Genomic DNA, 24694 nt, shown 5'->3' on the forward strand with positions numbered 1-24694 from the left:
GAACTCCCGAGGACTGCTTTCATTTTAGGGGCTTAAGAATGGTTTTTTTCAATTTCTCTGCACTGTTATTTTTGTTAACAAAAGCATATTATAAGTGAATCTATTCTCCTCTAGGTTAAAAATGTGCCTTTTCCCTTTGAGCAACAAGGGGATGGGCCTGACTTTTTGGATGTGAATACTCCATCCAATCCAATCAACATTTAGGATTAATTGAGTCAATTATAAGGCAAGCCTCTTTGGCGTCTATTCCAACATATTTTCTTTTTTTTTAATTAATTTATTTTTTTTCCAGCTGTACAGTATGGGGATCAAGTTATCAACATATTTTCTACTTGAATAAATCCACAGCTTAAAAAAGCCAAAAGATAGTGATATGGCCAATAGCATTTCTTGTGATTGAAACTCAGTCTTTAAGGTATATGTTTTTAATGGATCAGAATACTTACGTGAGTTTTTAAAAACAGACTTCTTTTTAAGCTTTAGTAGACTTTTCTACACCCACCACTTCAGGGAAGCACACAGCCAGACTGACCTTCTTGTTATCTGAAACTGCCTCAGAATTAGGGAAATACAACTAAAGTCATTTTCAAAATCAGCATACCCAATACAGCAATTTTGAGACACTTTTCCTTTTCTGTTTTAAATCTCAGGCTGTATAAGCAAAAACATAAGTGAAGAAAGCAAACAGGAGTTCCCATCGTGGCTCAGTGGTTAACGAATCTGACTAGCATCCAGAGCTCGGGTTCAACCCCTGGCCTTGCTCAGTGGGTTAAAGATCAGGCATTGCTGTGAGCTTTGGTGTAGCTCGCAGACGCGCTTTGGATCTGACGTGGCTGTGGGTGGCAGCTGTAGCTCTGATTCAACCCCTAGCCTGGGAACCTCTATATGCGTGGATGCAGCCATTTAAAAAAAAAAAAAGAAAAGAAAAAGCTTTCTAAATAATTCTTTCTTTCTTTCTTTTTTTTTTGTCTTTTTGCTTTTTCTAGGGCCGCTCCCGCAGCACATGGAAGTTGCCAGGCTAGGGGTTCAATCTGAGCTGCAGCCGACGACCTACGCCAGAGCCACAGCAACGCGGGATTGGAGTGGCGTCTGCAGCCTACACCACAGCTCAGGACAACACCAGATCCTTAACCCACTGAGCAAGGTCAGGATCGAACCCGAAACCTCATGGTTCCTAGTCGGAGGTGTTAACCACTGCGCTACGACGGGAATAATTCTAAATTGGTGCTTATTGCTCCATCGTTTTGTCATTTGACTATTAAAAACATGGACCTGAAATAGTTAAAAGAACTAGATGCATTCTAGAAGGCCAATTAATTTATAAATGAGTGATATGAAACGTGAATTTTCCTGGACTCAGAGGGAAACATGGGAAACATAAAACCACCTTCAAAGAAAATGAAATGAAGAACAAACGCGATATTTGGACTTTAGGAAAATATGAAAGTAAAGGTTCCATGAGCTAGATGTAAGATATTGCTATTTGATATTTCTATTTCAATGTGAACATTTGTACTAAGTATTCTTTTTCAAGAGCATGGTTCTTTTTCAAAAAGATATTGCCTCTAGGAATTTAAATATGTGTATGAATGAAGTATACAGCTTCAGAAGGAAAACTGCTTTTAATAAAATGAAGACTGAGAAAAAGTTTGAGAAATGTACTAAACCAATGGTTCCTGAATTTTGAGGTTTCATACACTAATAAAGTTTCTATCCTTAAAAAGGCGTAAAGTGTGAGTTCCACATGTCTCAGCAGTTAACGAACCTGGACTAGTGTCCATGAGGACTCGGGTTCAATCCCTGGCCTTGCGCTGTGGGTTAAGGATCCAGTGTTGGCCACAGCTGTGGTGTAGGTTGCAGATGAGGCTCAGATCCCACCTTGCTGTGGCTGTGGTGTAGGCTGGAGCTGTAGCTCCGATTTGACCCCTAGCCTGGGAACCTCCATACGCCATAGGCACAGCCCTACAAAGACAAAAAAAAAAAAAAAAAAAGGCACAAAGCATATAGGCTCACAAAAAGAAATACCTTCTTTTCAAAATTAAAGACATACATGTTTATGAAAAACTTTCTGCATTACTCTCTTCACTTTTCCATGAGCAGAAAGATTAACAAAAGCAAAAGTGACATCCTGGACAAATAGCCATCTCTGAGCTAAATGTTTAAAGTATGATCTACTTGGCTGATCAAAAAGAGTGTCAGATGTAAATGAAGCAACTTTTGTTTCTTTTTATAAGGATACATATAAAAGCTCATCTGATTCAAACATTAGCGGCACTGTTATTTGATACATTCTTCTTTTTTTTTTTTTGACCCTGCTCATGGCATGTGGATATTCCCAGGCCAGGAATCAAACCCAAGCCACATCAGCGACCCAAGCCTCTTCAGTAACAATGCCAGATCCATAACATACTGCCCCACAAGAGAACTCCTATTTGGGTTTTTTTTTTTTTGGTTTTGTTTTTTGTCTCTGTAGGGCCACATGTGCGGCATGTGTAAGCTCCAAGGCTAGGGGTTGAACCAGAGCAATGCCAGATCCCAGCCGAGTCTGTGACATACACCACAGCTCACCACAACACCAGGTCTTCAACCCACTGGGAGAGGCCAGGGTTCGACCCACATCCCCAGTTGGGTTCATTATTGCTGAGCCACAATGAGAACTCCTATTTGGTATATTCTTAAGATTATCTTCCAAGCATCCAATTTTCATTATTGTGCAAATGAATTAAAAATAAAGATCAAAATAACTGCAGTTACTTTTGCTCTGGAAAATAGAAATCAAAAGAATGCAGCTCGATTCCTGGCCTCGTTCATCATCAATCTTGAGACAAGAATTTCGATTAACAAAAAAATAGTACATTATCTAAATAGTAGATTTTTTTCCCCATAAGTGAAACGAATGAAATTTGTGTATGTCAAAGATTTTTATCTGTAAAGGAACAATCTAAGATGGGTGTCCCAAAGTTGGCTCCAACAATGGACCTTGATGTGTTGACTGTTTCAACGAATATAATGTATTTCAATATAACATGGTATTTCATTTAAAGAAAATTAAGATTTCAGGATGCTTTATGAGAACAAACTTTATTAGTTGCTGGCACTTGATAATTTCCCCAACTTAGGCAGTGAAAGATTGTCTAGATCTTGTCAGCTCCAAACGGTTGACAACCAACTCCCTGATGTACACTGGACCTGGGTCTTGACCCCATTGAAAGGAAGGAGACCATCCAAGAATGGCAGATGGTGTTCTTGGATCATGGTCATGGAGGCCTCTGCCTCAATGGCTAGGGACAGGCTGAATTTGGTCCACTCTTAGGGTTGAGGCCAGATAGGATCACCATGGAATGCATGGCACACTCCAGCTCTTGGGGACTTGGGTCCATCCCTATCATGCAGAGGCAGTTTCGGCTGCTGGGCAGGACATTCAAAGTGGAGGGCAAAGCTGGTCACCGAGGACAAGTTCATTTCCATTCCTGTTAGTTTCCTACTTGCAGTGTACACATAGGTTCCAGCAAGTGTTAGGCCCTGGGACCCTTTCTTCTTGGTAAAGGAGATATTAAACACACATGAGTTAGTGAGCCAAACAGGCAGTGACTCCTCAAATAACTTGCCAGTTAAGCACAAGTCTGTGCATCACCTTCCCTTTACTTAAGATCATTCAAGATAAGGGAGCAATTTTTTAATTAATCCAAAATCAAAATGGATGCTCAACATTGTCCCTTCCTGGCTGACCCAATCATTCCCACACATAAAACACTTTCTGCTGAATGTACAGTTTCAAACTCAGGTTTTTGTTTGTTTGTTGGTTTGTTGTTTTTGTTTTGTCTTTTTAGGGCTGCACCTGCAGCATATGGAGGTTCTCAGGCTCGGGGTCAAATCAGAGCTACAGCTGCCAGCCAAAGCCAGAGCCAGAGCCAGAGCCACTGCCACTTGGGATCCAAGCTGAGTCTGTGACCTACACTAGAGCTCACGGCAGCAACACCACATCCTTAACCCACTGATCAAGGCCAGGGATCGAACCTGAAACCTCATGGTTCCTAGTTGGATTCATTTCCACTGTGCCACAATGGGAACTCAAGCTGTTTTTATTAAGTGTGGTAAAAAATATCGTGAGCCATGGTTAGGTTAAAAATTCTGATTTAAATATTTGGGGAACCACATTTTTCATACTTTTTTTTTGGCCATGCCCACAGCATATCGAAGTTTCCAGGCCAGGGATCAAACCCACACCATAGCAGCAACCCAAGCCACTGGTCACCACGGTGGATCTTTAACCCACTGTGCCACAAGGGAACACCTCTCAAATTTTTAACTGCTTGGACACCTGAGTTAGAAAAGTAGCTCAGATTTCACTTCTCTCACACACTTTTAAGTGTAAATAAACTAAGAAAACTGTCTCATTAGTTTCTTTAATCCCTAAGCTGTAATTAATTGTGATATACACTAACCAGAAGGCTGATCTAATCACTCCAAAAATCTACTGTTTTTATTAGAAAAGGGGGATGAAGAGTGAATTTATTACTTCCATTAGTTGCATCTATCTGCAAGAAATGCATAGTACTTAATATTAGCAACCATTTAAATGTCCTCCATGGTTCATAGAATCTGTTATGTCCCAGCCGTCACTACCAACCCACCCCTGAGCTATTTTATATATGCAAGAACATACTAATAATAATTTGGACATTCCTCTGGTATTTTTTCTTACCTAAAACAGTGCCTTGGTGGTTAACATGTTTACATATTTCTTGTTTGTTGTGCTTTCAAGCATCAAGAGTTTAAATTTATTTCACTATAGAAACAAGAAGCAAAAGTGCCAAAAAATTGATCATAAATTGTAACCAACAGGAATATAGGCCTCAGGAGTTCCCTTCATGGCTCAGCAGTAACGAATCCAACTTAGGATCCATGAGGATGTGGATTTGATCCCTGGCCTCAATTAGCGGGCTAAGGATCTGGCATTACCTCAAGCCGAGATGGGGCTCAGATCTGGTAGTGTTGTGGCTATGGTGCATGCTGGCTCCAATTCTACACCTAGCCTGGGAACTTCCATATGCTGGAGGTGTGGCCCCCCAAAAAGAAAACAAATTACAAGAAATCTTTGTAGTGGATAGGGTTAAATTCACTTTTAAGTGTTTTATGTGTGAGGTGTGGTTTCTAATATCCAACTGGAAAAGACTCAAACCACTACAAGAGATCTGAGACAATTCCTTATTCTCTTACGTTACAGAATTGATGCACACGACTGGCCACTCCATAAAAGCCACTGCTAACACCAATCCTCCAACCCCTTCCCTCATCTACAGAATACATGGAACTTGAACTGGGGGAGGAATCAAAAGATGAAGGAGTGATGTCACATGTTGGTACTAGCTATAGATCTTATAAGATCATCACCAGGCATATACACCAACTGTTGAATATTTCAGAAGAGAAAAAGTCTTTTCCTTAACCCTTCTGTAGGTGATGCAGGGAAGTCTGCAGGTTGGACATGACTCAAAAGCCATACAAGTCACTAATGCAAAACCTGAACAGTAATCTGTTCACTTCACAAGTCAGGTCCAGGCTTGTATTCACTCCATTGCTATCTCAAGCACGGCCTATACTCAGATCCCCTTTTCTGGGCTCTATCGCAATTTTGGGTGGTTTCACAACCTACATCTTACATGTGACACTTCTACAAGAACTGATAGTTCTCTTCTTCCCAGCCTTCAAGACACAGTCCATTTATAATTTTATCTTTTACTCAATGTATTTGTGACTTTAAATTAATCACACCACATTTTTAAAGGGTATATCTCCATAGACATAGTTAAGTTTCCAGTTTACTTTCTTCCAAGATTTACTGACACTGACTCAGCTGATTTTTAAAACAGATGACATTGAGGATCCTGCTCCAGACTTCTGTCCAAACACACCCAAGAAAATACCCAATACATTGTTCTGTTCACTACTGAGCCAATGACCAAGGAGACAGAGTGGTGGTAAAACAAAACCAGCAGTCCTCATCACTTCATTTTAATTGTTTTAACTTTATTACTGTTGCACCATTTATACAATTACATATAATTTCAATGCATCCATTGTACTTTTTTTTTGTTTTTTATTATTATTATTTTTTCCATTTTCCAATGAGTGGTGTGTTGGTGTCTGTGACACAGAATGGAAGAGAAACTGGAACTGCAATGAACGCAGACTTTTTTTTTTTTTTTTTTTTTCATTTCCACTGACCAATAAACAGAACTACAGGTGCACCCAACCACGGACATGCATTAACTCGTCATGAGAAATCTAGGGAGGCTAAGTAGGATGAGAGAATGTTTGTTCCTCCCAAAAATACCTGGGGAGGAAGAATGGAGTCTTGGTATCGAGATACATGTGGACAGGCTAAGTGGGCTGTCTGAAAGTTAGCATTCATCCACAACATTAAAAAAATATCAAAATAAGAAAGGCTGTAAATCAAAAAGAAAACACAGAAAATACTGCTTTCATAAAGATCTGATTGCCTTGGCACAGGCCCTGCGGGCAGAATCAAAACGTATCACCCCCGACTCCCCCTTGCAGAAGACAAGATGTTTCGGATCTTAGTGGTGGAGTGCATGTAACAGCAGTTCAGGTACAAAGAGATGTACTGTACTTTCAGACATTGCGCTTTAAACTCCAGGACTGATTGGTAGAGTTGACTGAAGGTATATTAGATATTTCCCCACAAAAATACTATTTGGATTCTCCCCACCCCCTCCCTCCCTCCCTTGATGGGACCACATCCTTTTTCTTGGGCAATACGTATCATTACTTCCAATTTGAAACGAGTTAGTGTAGGAGAGAGAGACAGAGAGAGAGAGAAAGAGAGAGACAGAGAGACAGATCATTGTTAAGCGGTATTCTTTTCTCCAGAGGCTGTCCTTGTTATTCTTTGACTGCTACGGTTTGATCGGAATTAGCTGCCGGGGTCTCGGCAGGTTTGACCTCGTCTGCGGGGGCTGCGGGGGCCTGGGCCTTCGGCGTGGAACTGGGTGCTTCCGTGGCTGCTGGCGTCTCCTTGGAGGATGGGGCAGCCTCAGTGCTGCTGGGTTTTGAGTCTGAAGCTGGGGCCCCGTCACTTTTCGTCTCCTGCGCGGCAGGAGCTGCGGGAGCCTCAGTCTTTGTGGGTTCCCCTGCCTCCTTGCTCTTGTCATCCTTGGTGAGGGCTGCGGGCTCCGCTGCCTCGGCCTCCGAAGCCTTGGGGGCTTCACCGCCGGCCGCGGGGCCCGAAGCGGCTGCCGCCTCCTGCTCAGCATCCTTTGGGGTTTCCTGCTTGCCCTCGGCTCCCTCCGTCTGCTCGGGCTCTGCCTTCGGCGCATCTTCCTTGGCCGCCTCTGTATCTTTCTCGCCTTCCTTGTCGTCTGGCTTGCTGCCAGCGTCCTGAGCATCCTTCTCTGGCTTCTCCTCCTTGCCCTCCTTCACCTCTGGGGTCTCTGCAGCCGCCTGGGTCTCATTCTCCTTCGGGGTTCCTTCCTCTTCTGTCCCGGCTCCTTCAGCCTTCTTGTCTTTGTCCTTGGCCTTCTCATCATTCACATTGTACCCCTTCTTCTTCTTGCTCAGCTTGCCTCCCATCTTGGAGTTCTGTAACACAACACAACACAACACAAAACAGGAAAGAGTTACTTGGGGCTCTAGACGGATGCCTGAGTCCTCCCAAATTCATGAGTGGAAATCCTAACTCTCAGGGCAACGGTATTGGGGGGGGGGGGGGGGGGGGCTCATGGATGGGATTAGTCCCCTCCTAGGAGAGAGCCCATCACAGAGCTCTCCCACCCCTTACCCCCATGTGAGGATGGAGCCAGAAACCAGCCATCTACTGTCACAAAGTAGGTCCTCACCAGACACCAAATCTATTGCACCTTTATCTGGGATTCCCAGCCTGCAGAACTGAGGGCAGCCTCAGTGTCAAGTCTAAGAGCTGTGGAGTTCCCATTGTGACTCAGCAGAAATGAATCCGACTAGTATCCATGAGGATGCGGGTTTGATCCCTGGCCTGGCTCAGTGGGTTACAGACCTGAGGTTGCTGTGAGCTGTGGTGTAGCTCATAGACATGGCTCTGATCTCACATTGCTGTGGTTGTGGCATAGGCCGGCAGCTGTAGCTCTGACTGGACCCCCTAGCCTGGGAACCTCCATATGCCATCAATGAGGCCCTAAAAAGAAAAAGGAGAAAGAAAAACACTTCCCTTTACAGGGTAAGGAGTTCAGAACACTACTGATCTGTACACTAACGGTTAACACAGGAGTTCCCACTGTGGCTCAACAGGATCGGTGGCTTCATGGGAGTGCTGGGGTGCAGGTTTGATACCTGTGGGGCACAGTGGGTTAAGGATCTGGTGGCGTTGCAGCAGCTGCGGCTTAGGTCGAACTTGTAGCTGGGATCTGATCCCTGGCCTGGGAGCTCCACATGCTGCAGGGCTGCCAAAAAATAACACAGTAAATCTTATGCTACATGTATTTTGCCACAATTAAAAAAAAAATTTTAAGTAAGCCATAAAAAAGTCAAGAGCTCTGTTATAAAGTATCTACTTGTAGCAAGCTGAGCACATACTAAGCTGCAAGCAAAAGTCAACAAAGACTCTGTGATTCAAAGGCTAAGACTGTAAAGAGAAGCTAGCAGTATTTGTTCATCTGCTTTCCAAGGTCCAACTCAAACATCTAATGTGCACAAAATGGCAGTGACAGCCATTTTAGGTCTATAGTATAGTTAGTAAAAGGCTTCATAATTTTAACACACTTTCTAGAGAAATGGCACAGCTGGAAAATCACAAATTAGAAGTTTCAAGAAAATAATCTCCAACCTCAAACTCCTTTCAAATTCCATTATTCACACACACACACATATTCATATAAGCACACATATCTTAAAGACCAAAGGCAAGGAGGAATCTGGTCTATCTCATTATTAAGTAGGACCCATTAAAGGAAAACTATCATCCAAGAAATGAAAAGCAATGGTATCATACTAAGTGAAGTCAGAAAGACAAAGACAAGTGTCATGAGATCATGAATATGTGGCACCTAATAAAAATGATACAACAGAACTTACAAAACAGAAACAGGGTCCAAGATTTTGAAACCAAGGGGAAATCTGGGGTGGGGTGGGGAGGGATAAATTAGGGGTTGGGATTGATAGACACACACTACTATATGTAAAACAGAAGTAACAAGGACCTACTGTACAAGGAAATTTACTCAGTACTGCATAATAACCTATATGGGAAAAGAATCTGAAAAGGAGCGGATATGTGTATAGGTATAACTGATTTGCTTCACTGTATGCCTGAAATAAATTAGCACAACTTTGTAAGTCAACTATATTCCAATATTTTCTTTTCTTTCTTTTTTTTTTTTTTTTTTTTTTTCGTTTTAGGGCCATACCTGCCGCATACGGAAGTTCTCAGGCTAGAGGTCAAATTGGAGCTGCAGCTACTGGCCTACACCACGGCCACAACACCATGGTATCTGAGCTGTGTCTGCAACCTATACCACAGCTCAGGACAATGCCACATCCTTAACCTACTGAGTCAGCCCACCCATATCCTCCTGGATACTAGTTGGGTTCATTAGCAACTGAGCCACAACAGGAACTCCTCTAATAAAATCTTTAAAAAGAAAAGAAAAGCAATGGTGCAGTCAGTTACATTTAGTTTGTTAGTTGCATCAGACATGCATTCACTGCCTTTCAAGGTGTTTTTGGCTTATAAGAAATAGTTCTGTAGTAATGTACACATGCCCTTCATTATCAATTTCCTGATGAGAATCCAAACTAGATACACAACTTCCATGGTCATCAACAGGCTTTTTCACTCAAAGTTAAGTTTCCAACTTTCTGGAGGTTGATGTGATTGGGGTATAGTAACCTGTGAATATATTTGAGTCTTGAATTTTTCCCCCCTGGTACTGAATCCACATCAATGATCAATTATAAATTTATAGATAATAAATTAAGTCCAGAACCATTGTTGTAGCTAAACAGGTGCTGCATTTCTTTTTGTTCACGTGTATTTTTATTAGCATCATGTATCAGTGGGAATCCACTGAAACGTTGTTCCTTAGAGAAAAATCACTTGCCTTTCCTTGATGAAGCATGGCAGCAATTCCATGCCAATATGCCCTTTAGTCCTTAGGAAGACCTAAATAAGCCCAGGGGTGAGGGAAGGGGGAGAAAGAGAAGAGAGCCATATGCCTTGCCCCATGTCCCCACAAACAGGTGTAGCAGGTGAGAGACCTCCTGGTTCTGTTCTGCTCTAGGTCAGGCAGGGTTGACTCCAGGAAGAGTTATAATAATATAATGTACTCTTTGACCAGTCTTTTCTTTTTTTTTAAAATATTATTCATTTATAACAGAAAATTGGCTGCTTACTCATTCCATTCCTGGGAATCATGATGACAGTGAATAACCTACATTTATTGTATTTGAAAGCCAAGTTTTGGGTAGGAGAGTACTGTTCATCAGTCAAAATTTGTCTTGCCACTCTACGTGTGAATTTCCTGTCTGGAATGACTTTAATAGTTGGGGAAGAAAAAAAAGCAATAAACCAAAAGATGACAAAAATACTGTTCCTGTTCTCAATGAAGGCCTTTATCACATTATCAAAGTAAGAATTTCTCTCATGCTTTTTAAAAAAAGAGAGTGGGTTTTGGTCATAACCTACTTCAGGCATCCAGTGGGCTCTGACTTAATTTTTGGTCATTTCTCCCTCAGAAGTGGGAGCAAACTAAGTGGTAAAAATACTATTAAATGTACTGTTATCCTCTATGCAATCACACAGCAACAAATGAAAACACAGAAGTAAACCAGAGCAGTGCTTTAAATTCACAGTTTACAATTCTTTCACTGAATTCTTAATTACCCACTATGCATGAATGGTGCATGTCAAAAATAAAATAATGCCAGCTCTGATATTTCAGGATATTTTGGTACATTAGGTTAGAGCTAAGAAACAAAAAATCTGACAGGTCTGCCTTTAGGCTCTTCACCCAGTTCTATAATAGAAACCCATACTCCAACTTGAAAATTACAGAACAGTAGACAAAATACAAATATAGTGTGTATGAACATAACCTATGAATGCTCCTTTTTTTTTTTTGTCTTTTTGTCATTTCTTGGGCCGCTCCCGCGGCATATAGAGGTTCCCAAGCTAGGGGTCCAATCGGAGCTGTAGCCACCGGCCTACACCAGAACCACAGCAACGCGGGATCCAAGCCGCATCTGCGACCTACACCACAGCTCATGGCAACGCTGGATCGGCAACCCACAGAGCAAGGCCAGGGATCAAACCTGCAACCTCATGGTTCCTAGTCAGGTTCGTTAACCACTGAGCCAAGACAGGAACTTCTGAATGCTCCTTTTTAACCCCCATAGCATGAAATTCTATTCAGCTGTCCCCAGAGGCTCAAGGTCATGTTGGTTTACAAACCTAAAATCTACATTACTAACACAGGTGCTATGAAACAGGGCCACTTTTTTTTTTTTTTGGTCTTTTTGCCATTTCTTTGGGCCATTCCCGCGTCATATGGAGGTTTCCAGGCTAGGGGTCGAATCGGAGCTGTAGCCGCTGGCCTACGCCAGAGCCCCAGCAACGCGGGATCCGAGCCGCGTCTGCGACCTACACCACAACTCACGGCAACGCTGGATCCTTAACCCACTGAGCGAGGCCAGGGACCAAACCCGCAACCTCACGGTTCCTAGTCGGATACGTTAACCACTGTGCCACAACAGGAACTCCAGCAGGGCCACTTTCTATTCTTTGTTTCCGGGTAGTAAACTGAACACACATAATCAAATTCTAAGAAAGTGTGCCTCCATTTCTGTTTTTCAAACACAAAGTTAATGGACTCCTACTTTTTGCTAATTTTCTTGTGTTAGTTATAGTGAGATATCAAAGGGGGGCTAATAGCATCCACTAGAACCCTGCAAAAGCAGAGTAATCTGAGTATATTCCAAGACATTATGGGTAAAAACCTTGCCTACATCCAGGGATAAATTAAAATTACAACTTGAGATAAGCAATGAGATCCTGCTGTGTAGCTCTGGGAACTGTATCTAGTCACTTGTGATGGAGCATGATGGAGGATGATGTGAGAAAAGGAATGTATGTGTGTATGTGTGTGACTGGGTCACTTTGCTGTACAGTAGAAAATTGCAGAACACTGTAAACCAACTATAACCGAAAAAATAAAAATTATTATAAAAAAATAAATTACAACTTGAAATCTATTAACTCAAGCTGTCGACAAGATTAAGGACAAAACCTGAATTTCAGGTCCTCTATCTCCCCTAAACTTTTTATTACCCCATTTGCCAAGATCCTTAAGAAATAAGGAGCGGTGGGTATATATTCTAATTATTTCTCTCACTTCTATTGCTTCTAATTTTGGAAGAGATCAGGTGGTGTAGAAAGCCAGAAGTTAGAACTTCTAAGTTTAACAAAACAAAACAACCACAAAAAGCAATCAAATAGTAATACACCCTGGAAGTTACTTAAACCCAAATCTAAGCTAAGGGCTTGTATCTCTTCACATTGGGGACATTCACTAGTCATTGAGTGGCAGAACAAGAACAGTCAGACCCATGCTGATGTACTGAACTAAGCTTTATGTGTTGATACAACATCAAACACTAAAGTTGATTTATCAGGTAAAACATCTCAAAGGAAAGCACACTCAGAGTCATCCTTTAAAATCATAGGAGAATTCTATGCTATCAGGGCCAAATTTATAGACTTTGGGCTTCAAATTAGCATTGAAAACAACTAATCAACCGCAATAGAGGACCTTCACTGTGTTTATTCTGGAAAATGTTGGACAGGACTTATTTCACTGAGACTTTGCACACTGTGTCATTGTAGACGCAGTAAGATATTGTTATGAATCACATCTGCACAGCACACCTGCCCTGAATTCCTGGGCAAGTGACTTAACTTCATTGCCCTTTCATTTCCTGTAGCATAGGAAATGTCAATCTTAAGAAAATTTAATGTGAGACATCAGTACAATGTTTGACATTTCATGGGCCTGCAATAAATATTAGTTCATTTCCTCATCATTTACTTTTGCAGTTCTTAGATAATGCTGTGTTTGTAAAAGCCCAAAGGAATAGCAGGACCAAGGGCCCACACAAATACACACAGAATCAGGAATTAGAAGCACTGTCACTGAAATATTTAAAAACAATTTTCAAATGGCATCAAGGAGATTTTAGGTATGTGTCCCAAGCATATGCTCCTGCGGACTGGGTATGTGTGGAAAAGAAGTACCATCATCTGCTGTCACCATCTTGCGAATATTAAAATCAGTCTACTTCTTTGGTTTGAATCTCTTATATACTTAAGATTCTTGAGGTTACAGTCTTTTAAAACTATAAACAGTCTATTACATTGAGAAATCATTTTCCAGATATAAGTAAATATTGTAGACTCGTTATCAAATTTATCTCCTCTCAATTTGAGCTGATACTAGAGTGATCACAGAAGAAATACCATCTCATCTTCCCACCACCTTTTCATCACATGGTCCAAAGAAACAAGAAAAACTTCCTTTCAGTTATTAGGATGAAAACAGAATCCAATTCCTTGGTTACGACTGATTTACTGACTCTTATTATATACATAGGTGAAAGGCAAAAAACTTGAGCTACACCTTATCCCAGTTAAGAAATTAAACATGCAAAGTTTATGAGGGAAAGTAACAGTCAAATGCCGCTCACTGTTTTTTTCCAACTTTCCACAGAGGAAAATTTTCTTTTATCAAGTACCAATCATTGACTATCTTTAAGATACTAAAAAAGTGTTTTCAATCTCCCATAGCTATCTCGTGACTTATCACCCCACCCCACCGCCCCATCTTATAAAAGCCAGCCGCTCTCTAGTTGATTCATCCCACTTGGCTATAAACAATGCAGAATTTTGCTTTTAAGTGAAGAGAGAAAGGGACATTCTAGAATGGTTAGGTGATCAAAGCAACCAGGGATGGGACGTGGGAAAACAGGGGAGAAGTCATGAAAATTAGAGGGAAGATGGATGGCGTTCATGAGCCCCCCAGCCTGGGTCTCTTTTGCCTGCACCTCCATCTGGGACTCAGAGAGAAAGCGCATCTGTGTCATACACCTACCACCTCTGCAGACTGACTTCATAGTGTTGTCAGCTTACTACATTACAGTCACTTCTGACACAACTTTTCTTTGTCTATTGGCAGCAAATGACTTGCTAATAAATGACAGTGTGTATTTATGAACCTATACAAAACTAAAGGTGTGTCTTCCAGGCACATAAGAGCTTAACTTCCTAGCAGGGAGGGTAGGTAAGGTGAGGATTATTTTGTCCTCAAAAATAAGTACATGAAGTAAAGTAATAAATGGCCTCCGTATTAGGTTTTCATTCTTTCTCCAAAGCAAATATTTGGAGGCTTGTGCTGAGTCTTGGAGCTAACAAGCCTTTCTTTTGTAAAAGGAAATCCTGTTGACAAGCTAATGTTCAACTACCAAGTTGAATACTAAGATAGACCTACCAAAAAAAAAAAAAAACCTGTGATGCTATATATTGCCACTATAGCCCCCCTAAAATAAATTGGGGGAGGGGTTAGGGACAAAAAATAATTTTAAATGTTATGTTATAATAAAGATACTATAATAGACAGAGATAATAAGTCACCTCCCATCTGGGTCTCAAATTCCCCTTGAAGATATTTAGGGCTTGTTCTCTTTCTGAAAAAAAGAAAAATTACATATATATGTATGGATGTTTATAGTACTAAACCAAAAGGTATATGTGAGATAAACGTGCTATGATCAATTCTATTTATTTTCTCTTCAAAAAAAGTACGTTGAAATCTAACCCTCCAGGTTACAGTATTAGTAAGTAGGACCTTTGGTCAAGAGGTGGAGCCCTCATGAATGGGATTAGCGCCCTTATAAAAGGGTCCCCATAGAGCTTTCTGGCCCCTTACACCATGTGAGGATAGAGCAAGAAGATGGCAACCCTTATCCTGAGGGCCTTCACCAGAAACCTGCCATGCTGGCACCCTGAGCTTTAGAATTCTACAGCTTCCATAACGATAAGAAATAAATTTCTATTGTTTATTTACACCACCCAGGGGTATGGAACTTTGTTACACCAGCTCAAATGGATGAAAACAATAAAGTTCTATACTCCTGACCATTGTTATCATAAAAACTTAGACCAGGAGTTCCCATTGTGGCTTACTGGTAACAAACCTGACTAGGATCCATGAGGATGCAGGTTCGATCCCTGGCCTCACTCAGGGGGTTAAGGATCCAGCATTGCTGTGAACTGTGGTGAAGGTTGCAGATGTGGCTCAGGTCTGCTATTGCTGCGACTGTGTCATAGGCTGGCAACTGCAGCTCCAATTCAACCCCTAGCCTGGGAACTTACGAACGCTGTAGGTGTGACCCCCCCCCCAAAAAAAAACCCACACCTACACAAAAACCTTATACCATCTTGCACCCTGAAGATTAAATTGACAACCAGTTGGTTTATTGCTATGATTCTATTTTGTTTTGTCTTGTCTTTTTCAGGCCACACCTGCAGCCTATGGAGGTTCCCAGGCTAGGGGTCTAATCGGAGCTGTTGCTGCCGGCCTACACCACAGCTCACGGCAACGGTTGTTATTTCTTTGTGCATAATCTCAACATATATGAAACTCATTAGAAATTAGAAATAAAAACTTAAAAAACAACATCCAAATGTTTATCAAATCCCAGACATCCTTCCTTCAATAAGTCTGAAGAAGTGACCACACCAGTCACCAGCACTACTACCACCAGCCGATTATACCACTTGCTTTGGGAGGAATCTTTTGTTTTGTTTTGAGTGCAGAAATATGCAATATTAGTTCTAAGGAAAAAAATTTTCACTTGTTGAATATGGCCCGCTTTGGATTTTCTCGAATGTTCAGAACCTGATTAGTTTTATGTTAAAAACTGAGGCTTTTTTTTTTTTTTTGCTTTGGCATGCAGAAGTGAAAAGAGCTGAATCTTAACCACTAGACCACCAAGGAACTCCCTGAAGTCAAATATTCTATCCTATAAGCTTCCCTAGCAGGACCTTCAGAGGCAAGAAAAAGAATCTAGCAGTATAAAGAGTTTAAACCTTGATTTCATTCTTCACTGAAGGTAAAGCAATGGTATTAGGAGTCAGGAAGCCCACTAGAATGGTTTCCCTGTTCCCCAGGGCTAAGAAAGGAGCCAGCTGAGGTGTTCCTGTGGTTGCTCAGTGGAAACGAAACTGACTAGTATCCATGAGGACACAGGTTCAATCCCTGGCCTTGCTCAGTGGGTTAAGGATCCAGTGTGGCCATGAGCTGTAGTGTAGATGGCAGAGGGGGCTCAGATCTGGCGTTGCTATGGCTATGGCATAGGCTGGCAGCACCAGCTCCAATTCGACCAGTAGTCTGGAAACTTCCATATGGCAGGGGTACAGCCCTAAAAAGACCAAAAAAAAAAAAAACATAAAGAAAGGAGTTGTCTGGCAGACTGAGGTGAGTGAAGCCATTGGGCTGACCTCAGTAGTCTCTTAGAAGTTCTGTCCCTTCCAGTAACTGAAGTTCCCATATCCTTTGGTAACTAAGTGAAAACACAGCCCTTCTGCCTATATATTCCTTTGGTCAAGACAAATGTCAGTGTTTTTAGACATAGGAAGGCACAATCCTACCCACCAGGATAGACTCAAATCCATATTTTATTCACTGTGGAAGATGTTTTTCTGGCTTTCTAATAAAATGTGAGATTTCCAGGAGGTATCATTTACAGTTTCCTTTCTTTAGTCTTTGAAATAAAACACTAAGTAGTCTGGTTGGGTGTAGGTGAGAGAGAAAGGGGAAATTGTTGGGCCAAAGGTAGTTTTGAGTTGGACAAACAACAACAGAACTATTACCACTAACTTTAAAATCTCAGTCCTTTGAGGCAGATCTAGGTAGTAGCATGGTATCATACATCCTAGCAGAATCCCTCTAGAGGGTTGGGTCTTCAAAACAGCTTTCAACACAATTCTGCATTCTGGTGGTAGGCAAAATTACTAACAATTAAATGTTAATGTTCATCTCAGCCCAGGTACTGAATTTGATGTTTTTGATATGCACCATTCGTGACTGATGAATTTTCATTTAGGCAGCACTTTGTTGGGTTATATCCATTAGTTAGTGTTGTCCACATTTTCAGAGGAAAAATGCAAGCCCCAATTATAGCACTGTCCCTCTTCAGAAAATGCAATCTTGCAGAATGACACAGTTTTCAGGCGGTAGCTGTCCTCAAACTATGGGGATTAAATGCACTATGTTCTTCTTGCAAATAGTACACACTCCATGACCATCTCCCATTTCCATTTCTCACTAGCATATTTCTACATTTTTCACTGTCAATAAACAATAATGCAATTCTGTGACAATGAAAATAACTGGTATATATTAACTGGTGTATTAAAACAAAATAAGAAAATGACATGATGTGAAAGTTACTGTATTATGACTTCACATGCTATTTCTATTTATATCTTCTTTCTCTGAGCTAACATCCAGGCATTTTCTATATCGGACAATTTGAAGCACACGAAGGTCCCACTCACTGCTAATTTTCTGTTTTGAAAATACAAATTTGGATTAATTAACCATTTCATCGAGAACCAGGGGACTAAAGTTAAGGATGATGTTAACTAGATTACGAAGAAACATATGACTCTAGCAAAACCCAACATGAATATGCAACAGTATGTGTCAGAGACTGAAGTGTTATTTTTGGTTTCATTGCTGCTTCATGGTGTGATCAAAGACAAGAAATAGTCTCCTTTTGATCCTGTTTCCATCTGTGAGGCAGATCTATTTTCTTCTGATTATAAGATGGAAACAGAATCAAAAGACTATTTTTGTTTTGATCGAATCAGGAGAAATGAATCAATGTTTCTTGACAAAGTTAAATATGTGGCCATAGTATATTAATTGTGTCACTCTGCAAATTCAGGGCTGCAAAAGTATATATGTACAAGGCACTCCATTATTGATTTTTTAAAGGTAACATATGAAGTTAGAACTGACTCATATGTTGCATCTGCAGACAAACATGGCCAGACAAACTGGGTTTATAATGACTCAGGCTGAAAGAATCCAAGTTGTTGGTCAATGCTGGGATAAGAGAATGCCAAAACTTTTATTCTGAAAGAGGAAAAGGAAATAAAGAAAATGTAGCCTATGTGTATTTTGGTATTCCAGGATGTGCTTTGTCATAATGACTTGCTCAGGTTTTATCAATGCCTGGTGAGAATTTTCTTTGTTAGAATGAGTGTTGTCAGTATCTAACAGGGTGAAAGCTTCTACTCAGCAATTCAACATTTAGGGGATGGGATGTCCTCTGGGGAGAGGGAACTAAAGTAAGAGTTGTCAAACCATGTCTAAATTTCTAAGGCAAACCCGTTAAATACCATGAGTAAAATTTTAGAGAAAACTCTCAAAGACAATTTATTTCCTTGTCACAATACACATGTTCAACATTGTAAAAATGTACTGTAAAATGGGCAAGAAATATTTGGAAAACACACAGACACACATACACTCACACTGCTACTCCCTAATTTTCTCAAAGACATGATTAAAATGAGTTAGACCCTCAAAGTCAGAAAAAGCCCTCCTATAGGAAAGGAAATTAATCACAAGCAATACTTCCATTGATCTCCTTCACCAAGGACAGACTAGTCTCATGGAACGTCCTTAAAAGCATCTTTGAGGATCTCTCATCAAAAATCCGACATGCAGAGTAGCCTTAAGAACTTTAAATCTTCAGAAATTATTCAAGAAAAATGTTTTGAAGTTAAGACAAGGCAAAGGACCTAAGAACAAAAAACCTACTCTAGTCTAGCAAGAGGGTTAAGACATTCAGAGACAATTTGTTAAACCTCATAAGAGACAAAAAAAAAATTAGTTTCTCCAGAAAAGATGACCTTCAGTTGGAGTGAAGAGATCAGAAAAGTCTCATACAGAAGTTGGAGTTTGAGGTGGTAGATATAGCAAAAGCACTCATACACAGGAAGTCCCTGGTGGCTCAGCGGGTTAAGGATTTGGTATTGTCACTGCTGTGGCTTGGGTTCGATCCTTAGCCCACTAACTTGTGCATGCCACAGCAGTAAAAGGTACATAATTATACACACAGTACTTACTCTGTCTAGGACTGTCTTATTATTTAATCACTACATCTATTAACCTGTTAACTGTCTCATCAATCCTACAAAGAAGGAAACCATTACTACCTCCACTTTACCATGAGGAAACAAAGAGATGTTGGAGCCAAATAACTTACCCAAGATCACACAACTAGGAGTCTGGTGATGTGGTGGGGCTGAGAGGTCTCTTAACCATCATGATAAACTGCCTTGAAAGATGAACTGAGCTACATGGACATGAAGATGAGGAAGTGGAAAGTACTCATGTTGGAGCAAACAAACAAGAAGAACCCAGTGAAGAGTATAAAAAAGCTCTATTTACATTTAGGAGGTAGGTGAGGACTCATCTCCTTGGAGGGATGGTGAAATATAATGTATTAAGGTTGCCTAATAGAATGTTTGTATTTAGATGGCAGAAAGCAGAAAATCAGTTTTGTGTTTGTGTTTTTCCAGAAAGGGGAAAAAAAAAAGTCTCAGAAATCAGAAGAGGAGAGAATTTGGGGAAGCAGCTTGGAGGAGTTATACTCTGCAGCAAAAAGATAAAGGAAAAAAAACCAAAAAAACAAAAAACAGAAATTGCGCAATTTGATCTTGTGATGAGTTATTAACTGCTGACCCTGGAGTGACTCAGGTAGGAGTGAAGATATAGGCCTCTTTGGAAGGGCTCAAAGAGCACGCAAAGAGCCAGCAAAGATACTCGCCAAGGTCCCCAGAGAAAGTTGTTATAGGGAGTGAAAGCACCATCAAGGCAAGAATTTGCAATTTTGTCAAATTCTGTGTATTTATTTATAAGGATTTGGAAGCACTGAAAATATATATGGGAAGATGGGATGAGACAAAGAATAAAGAGAGAAGTGGAAAGACCCATGAGAAATCATGGACAGGGCAAGGTTTTGGAAGATTCAGACAGGCCTGTCAAGATTAAGGCTGGTAAGCAAGAACCCTTACTATACAGATGAGAGGTTGAGGGGGGAGTACAATCCAAATCCAAGGATTTTCCAAGACTGGGCACTAGCATCACTCTCAAGTGCATGCAGTCAAGTCCAAATTATTCCTGACCAAAGACTCAATAAGGTCTCTCTCTCTCTCTCTTTTTTGTCTTTTTAGGGCCGCACTCGTGGCATATGAAGGTTTCCAGGCTAGGGGTCAAATCAGAGCTGTAGCCACCTGCCTATGGCACAGCCATAGCCACACCAGATCCGAGCCACATCGGCAACCTACACCACAGCTCATGGCAACAAGAGATCCTTAACCCACTGTGAGAGGCCAGGGATTGAACCTGCGTCCTCATGGATGCTAGTCAGATTTGTTTCCACTGAGCCACGATGGGAACTCCTCAATAAGATGTCTTTATAGTAAATGTTTGATCATGCATCTTTGAAATAGTCGTTTATCTTCTCAGTTCTTTCTTACAACAGTCAGGATTTCTCAAGTACTAGGAGGAAAAGAACAGATATTTCATCAACTAAAATGTTTTAAAATGTTGAAGAATTAACATAGTGACCACTAAACCAGGAGAGGTCTTGTTGTGAAAGAGTTTGATGTGCAAAAGTAGAGCAAATAAGCTCACTGCATTACAAAGGGGTTAAGAGTTTCTCAGATAAGAAATGCATAGCCAATATCTAGCCCAGTATTCATAATAACTATAAAAAGGACATTAGTTCTTCAGAACTAATTACTATCCTTATTCTTTCCTTACTAGGCCATCTAATCTTGGTCTTTAGATAAGCCTCCATCTTTGGTTATTTATCTGTATCATCGTTGATAATATCACCCCCCCCCCTTTTCTTTTTACAGCCACAAGTGTGGCATATGGAAGTTCCCAGGCTAGAGGCTGAATCTGAGCTGCAGCTGTGACCTACACTGTAGCTTGCGGTAAAGCTGGATCCTTAACCCACTGAGTGAGGCCAGGGATCAAACCTGCAACCTCATGGATACCAGTCAGATTCTTTTTTCTTTTTCTTTCTTTCTTTTCTTTCCTTTTTTTTTTTTTGGTTTTTTTTTTGTCTTTTTAGGGTTGCACCCAAGGCACATGGAGGCCCCCAGGCTAGGGGTCTCATCAGAGCTGTAGCTGCCAGTCTACACCAGAGCCACAGCAATGCCAGATCCTTGACTCACTGAGCAAGGCCGAGGATCAAACCTGAAGCCTCACGGTTCCTAGTCAGATTCGTTTCCACTGTGCCATGATAGTAACTCCAATTAACCCTTTTGTGTTTATATTATATTATACTATACTAAACTAAACTATATTATATTGTATTATACTGTACCATATTGAGCTGGAAGTTTTAGCAGTAAAATGTATCTGACCCCCCTTCAACACTGACCTAAAGTATAACGTCAGAACAAATGTTTTGTTTTAAGGTTGGTAAATGCACAAAATATTACAGACTCACTATCCACTGAAACATGCAATTTTCAAGTTATATATTCAGTAGATGAAAGAGTCTATACAACCATATAAATTGAGTTAAGTAAATGGCCTCTACTTAGCAGTAGAAATAAGTATGCTAAATTAGAACCAAAATTTCCATTCCAGAAATGAGACATGGCCAAGTTCCAGGGATCATCCATAATGTCAAACTCTAAAGCAGGATGCATCACATAATTAAAACAAGTACACACAGAAATCACTGCAAAGACATTGACAAGACATTTTTTTAGGTTACTATGTGCATATCACAGATCACTTTTTCAAAACATAGCTCCTAATTAAGTCTACAAGATTTGAGCATAAAACTCTGAACTGATGGTGCTGCTATAAATATGGCAGATGACAATTAAGCTTGTCTTTGAATATAAAGGTTATCTAAATGCAGACCTCATGCAGAGTTTTTCCCCCTTTTAATGTTTCCTGCCACATACAGCAAACATTATCAGAAAACATGTATTATTCATTCTCATCAATAGTCTAGTATGCTTTTTAGAGTCTGCTGTACACTTACATCATTATTTATTTGCACTTAACGGGTGAGATGGTCCTTTCAAAAGCCCTGGTTACAGCATTCTAACATAGGACTTTACATGAATCACCTGCTCTTTTGGTCATTAAAGCTAGTAAGTGAACCACAACTAGCCCAGGAAATGCAAACTACTGAGATAACTTCTAAACTCTTCCTCTCTTCCACATAGCCAGGAAACTATTATGTCTTATCACCACAACTAATTTTGAACCCTCAACATAGAGTTAAAATGAAGCACAGGGAAAAAAACTTACAGCAGCTAAGATATATACCAACAGCAAACATAGTATTTCCAACCCCAAAGCTATTACATATTTTAATCATTTTTTATGAAAACCATTCCAAAATTTTGTACACAAATCCTTCATTTTTAAACAAAGAATTTTTTTTTTCTCCCATGGTGTTATGCTTAGCACAAAGAAGGATTCAGTAAATGTATGCTGAATTAAAAAACAGTGTATTAAATCCACAGGTAAATAGTACATGTTGTATCAGTCTTCAAGAGGTTACTATGATGTTGAGTTTAAGCAACACAGTGACAATTAATGACATTTGTAACCCAGCCTCTCCTTACAAATCAAATACATCTCTCAAAACTTCTCAACCAACAGGTTTGTCCCAAGCTGTCTGTGTTCACACTTTCTGCCATGCTTTCAGCTTCTTCAAATTTGAGTATCCTGGATATTTACTAAGGCACTGAACAATGAAGAAACAGTGAAGGTTTGAGTCCTACAGAGCTGTGAGATCTAAAAATACACCTGGGGTATATTTCTTCCTAACCATGAACTACTAAAGAAAAGCTTGTCTTTATCCCCAGACCTGGCATATGGCAAAAGCTTGATACATAGCTTTTCAAGTAATGAATGAATGAGTGGAAATGAGTTCTATCTAACTGAAGCATCTAGAATTTGATACCAATTTGTTCCTTATTCATGATATCATTTGGAACAAAGGCACTCAAATTTCCTTTTTGGTTGATATTTTGATATAATGTTTCAAATAGTAGTAGTGAAATTTGTGTATATGAATCACTTGAGGAGCCCGTTATAAGACACAGATCCACAGTCTCATTACATAAATTAATTAGTGGATCCCAAGAATCTTTTAATTTTATTGCAAATAGTTGACTCACAATGTTGTATTAGTTTCACGTGTACAGCAAAGTGATTCAGTTTCACACATAAAAATATCCATTCCATAAGAATCTGTTTTTCAGATTGACTGGGTAGAGCCAAAGCTGGTGGCTCAGGAGCCACAGGTTGAGAAATACATGGATTCTTGAAGTGACACAGAGTCAGTTAATGATCTTCGGTTGTCTGTAAAAAACTGAAACATGAAAATCCCAAAGACCAGTGTGATTACTGCTGGTTACAAAGCTAAAAATAAGAATGGCAGAACACTTAGCTGGGGTCTGGGGTCTACCCTGGAGGTAAGAGTGGACAGAAGGGGTTGGTGTTAGCCCCAGGGAAATCTCTTTAAGTTCTCTTTGCTACCAGAATCACAAATGAGACTTAGCAGGGCTTAGACTCCTTCCCTGAAACTCTCCAGCATCCCATTGCTCCCACCCTCCTCACCATCCTTCCCACCTAATCCTCTCATCCATGCCACTGTGTAGCCACAGAAGGAGCACCACCCAAGCAACCAGTTTAGAAGAGCAAGGCTCCTGACCAGAGCAGTTTTATGAGCTGCAGAGAAGCCCCTGCACCTATACCAGGCTGTGGGGGTCCCTTGTCACCCCAGGAACTTCTGCCCCGCCCAACCCCACCCCCAGGGTGGGGAAAGACACAGCACAGCACGATGGATATTTGGCTTTGTAAACACTCTTCTTATATAACAAGTGAGGCTTCAATTATTGTTCAGAGTTTATGTCCACCCTGTTGAGACAATACTGTTTTCAGAAGCATCCATTTTATATAAATAGAGTTCACGTTTCAGAAAACTGGCGTTTCTCTAATCCAAACATACTTTGATGGCTTGCCAACAAGTCTGCAGCCCTACTTTGCTGGAGAAAACATGGACAGTGGGGTCAACAGCCAAGTTCACCTCCATGAACTTGGGCAGGAAAGTTAACCTCAGCAAACCTCACCTCACCCATAAAAAGGAAAAAAAGGGGGGCAGGAGGTCATTAATAGCATTTACATGGAGGATTTGCAGGAAAGGATATAGTTCACACAGGACACACAGTAGGTATTCAATAAATTTGTTTACTTCTTTACCTAAAGCCATTTCGCAGCCCCGTTAATATGTAATAGGTAGTATCTTGTATTACTTCATCTTGCGTTTCAAAATGAAGTCAAAGAGAAGTGAAACAAATAAATGACTGTATTCAAAACGGGCCAACAATCACTTTTGTTAAAGTTTAAGTTCCTGATTAAAGCCTGCAAGATCCACGATATAATCTGTAGATTTTAAAAGCAAGGAAGTGTTACTAAATGGACAAAATTTTACAAGGATGAGAACAGATGTTGGTTCTTGGACACAAGTCTGCCTTCTCCCCAGGTTGCCAGCCTCCAGACTAAAGCAACCTTCCCTTTCCAACCAATAC

General features: G+C 40.5%; 1 protein-coding gene across 1 annotated transcript in view; it reads right to left on the minus strand.

The window, feature by feature from the left end:
* Window positions 1-6009: 6009 nt before the first annotated feature.
* The window catches only part of BASP1 (brain abundant membrane attached signal protein 1), a 56561-nt gene continuing 37876 nt past the window's right edge, over window positions 6010-24694 (minus strand). The window contains exon 2 of the mRNA XM_047767769.1: window positions 6010-7602. Coding sequence (XP_047623725.1) covers window positions 6907-7593 — 687 coding nt within the window. The 5' untranslated portion in view covers window positions 7594-7602 and the 3' untranslated portion in view covers window positions 6010-6906. The remainder of the gene's footprint in view (window positions 7603-24694) is intronic.

This window comes from Phacochoerus africanus, chromosome 1 (genome assembly GCF_016906955.1).
Source record: "Phacochoerus africanus isolate WHEZ1 chromosome 1, ROS_Pafr_v1, whole genome shotgun sequence".
In the NCBI taxonomy this organism is placed as follows: domain Eukaryota; kingdom Metazoa; phylum Chordata; class Mammalia; order Artiodactyla; family Suidae; genus Phacochoerus; species Phacochoerus africanus.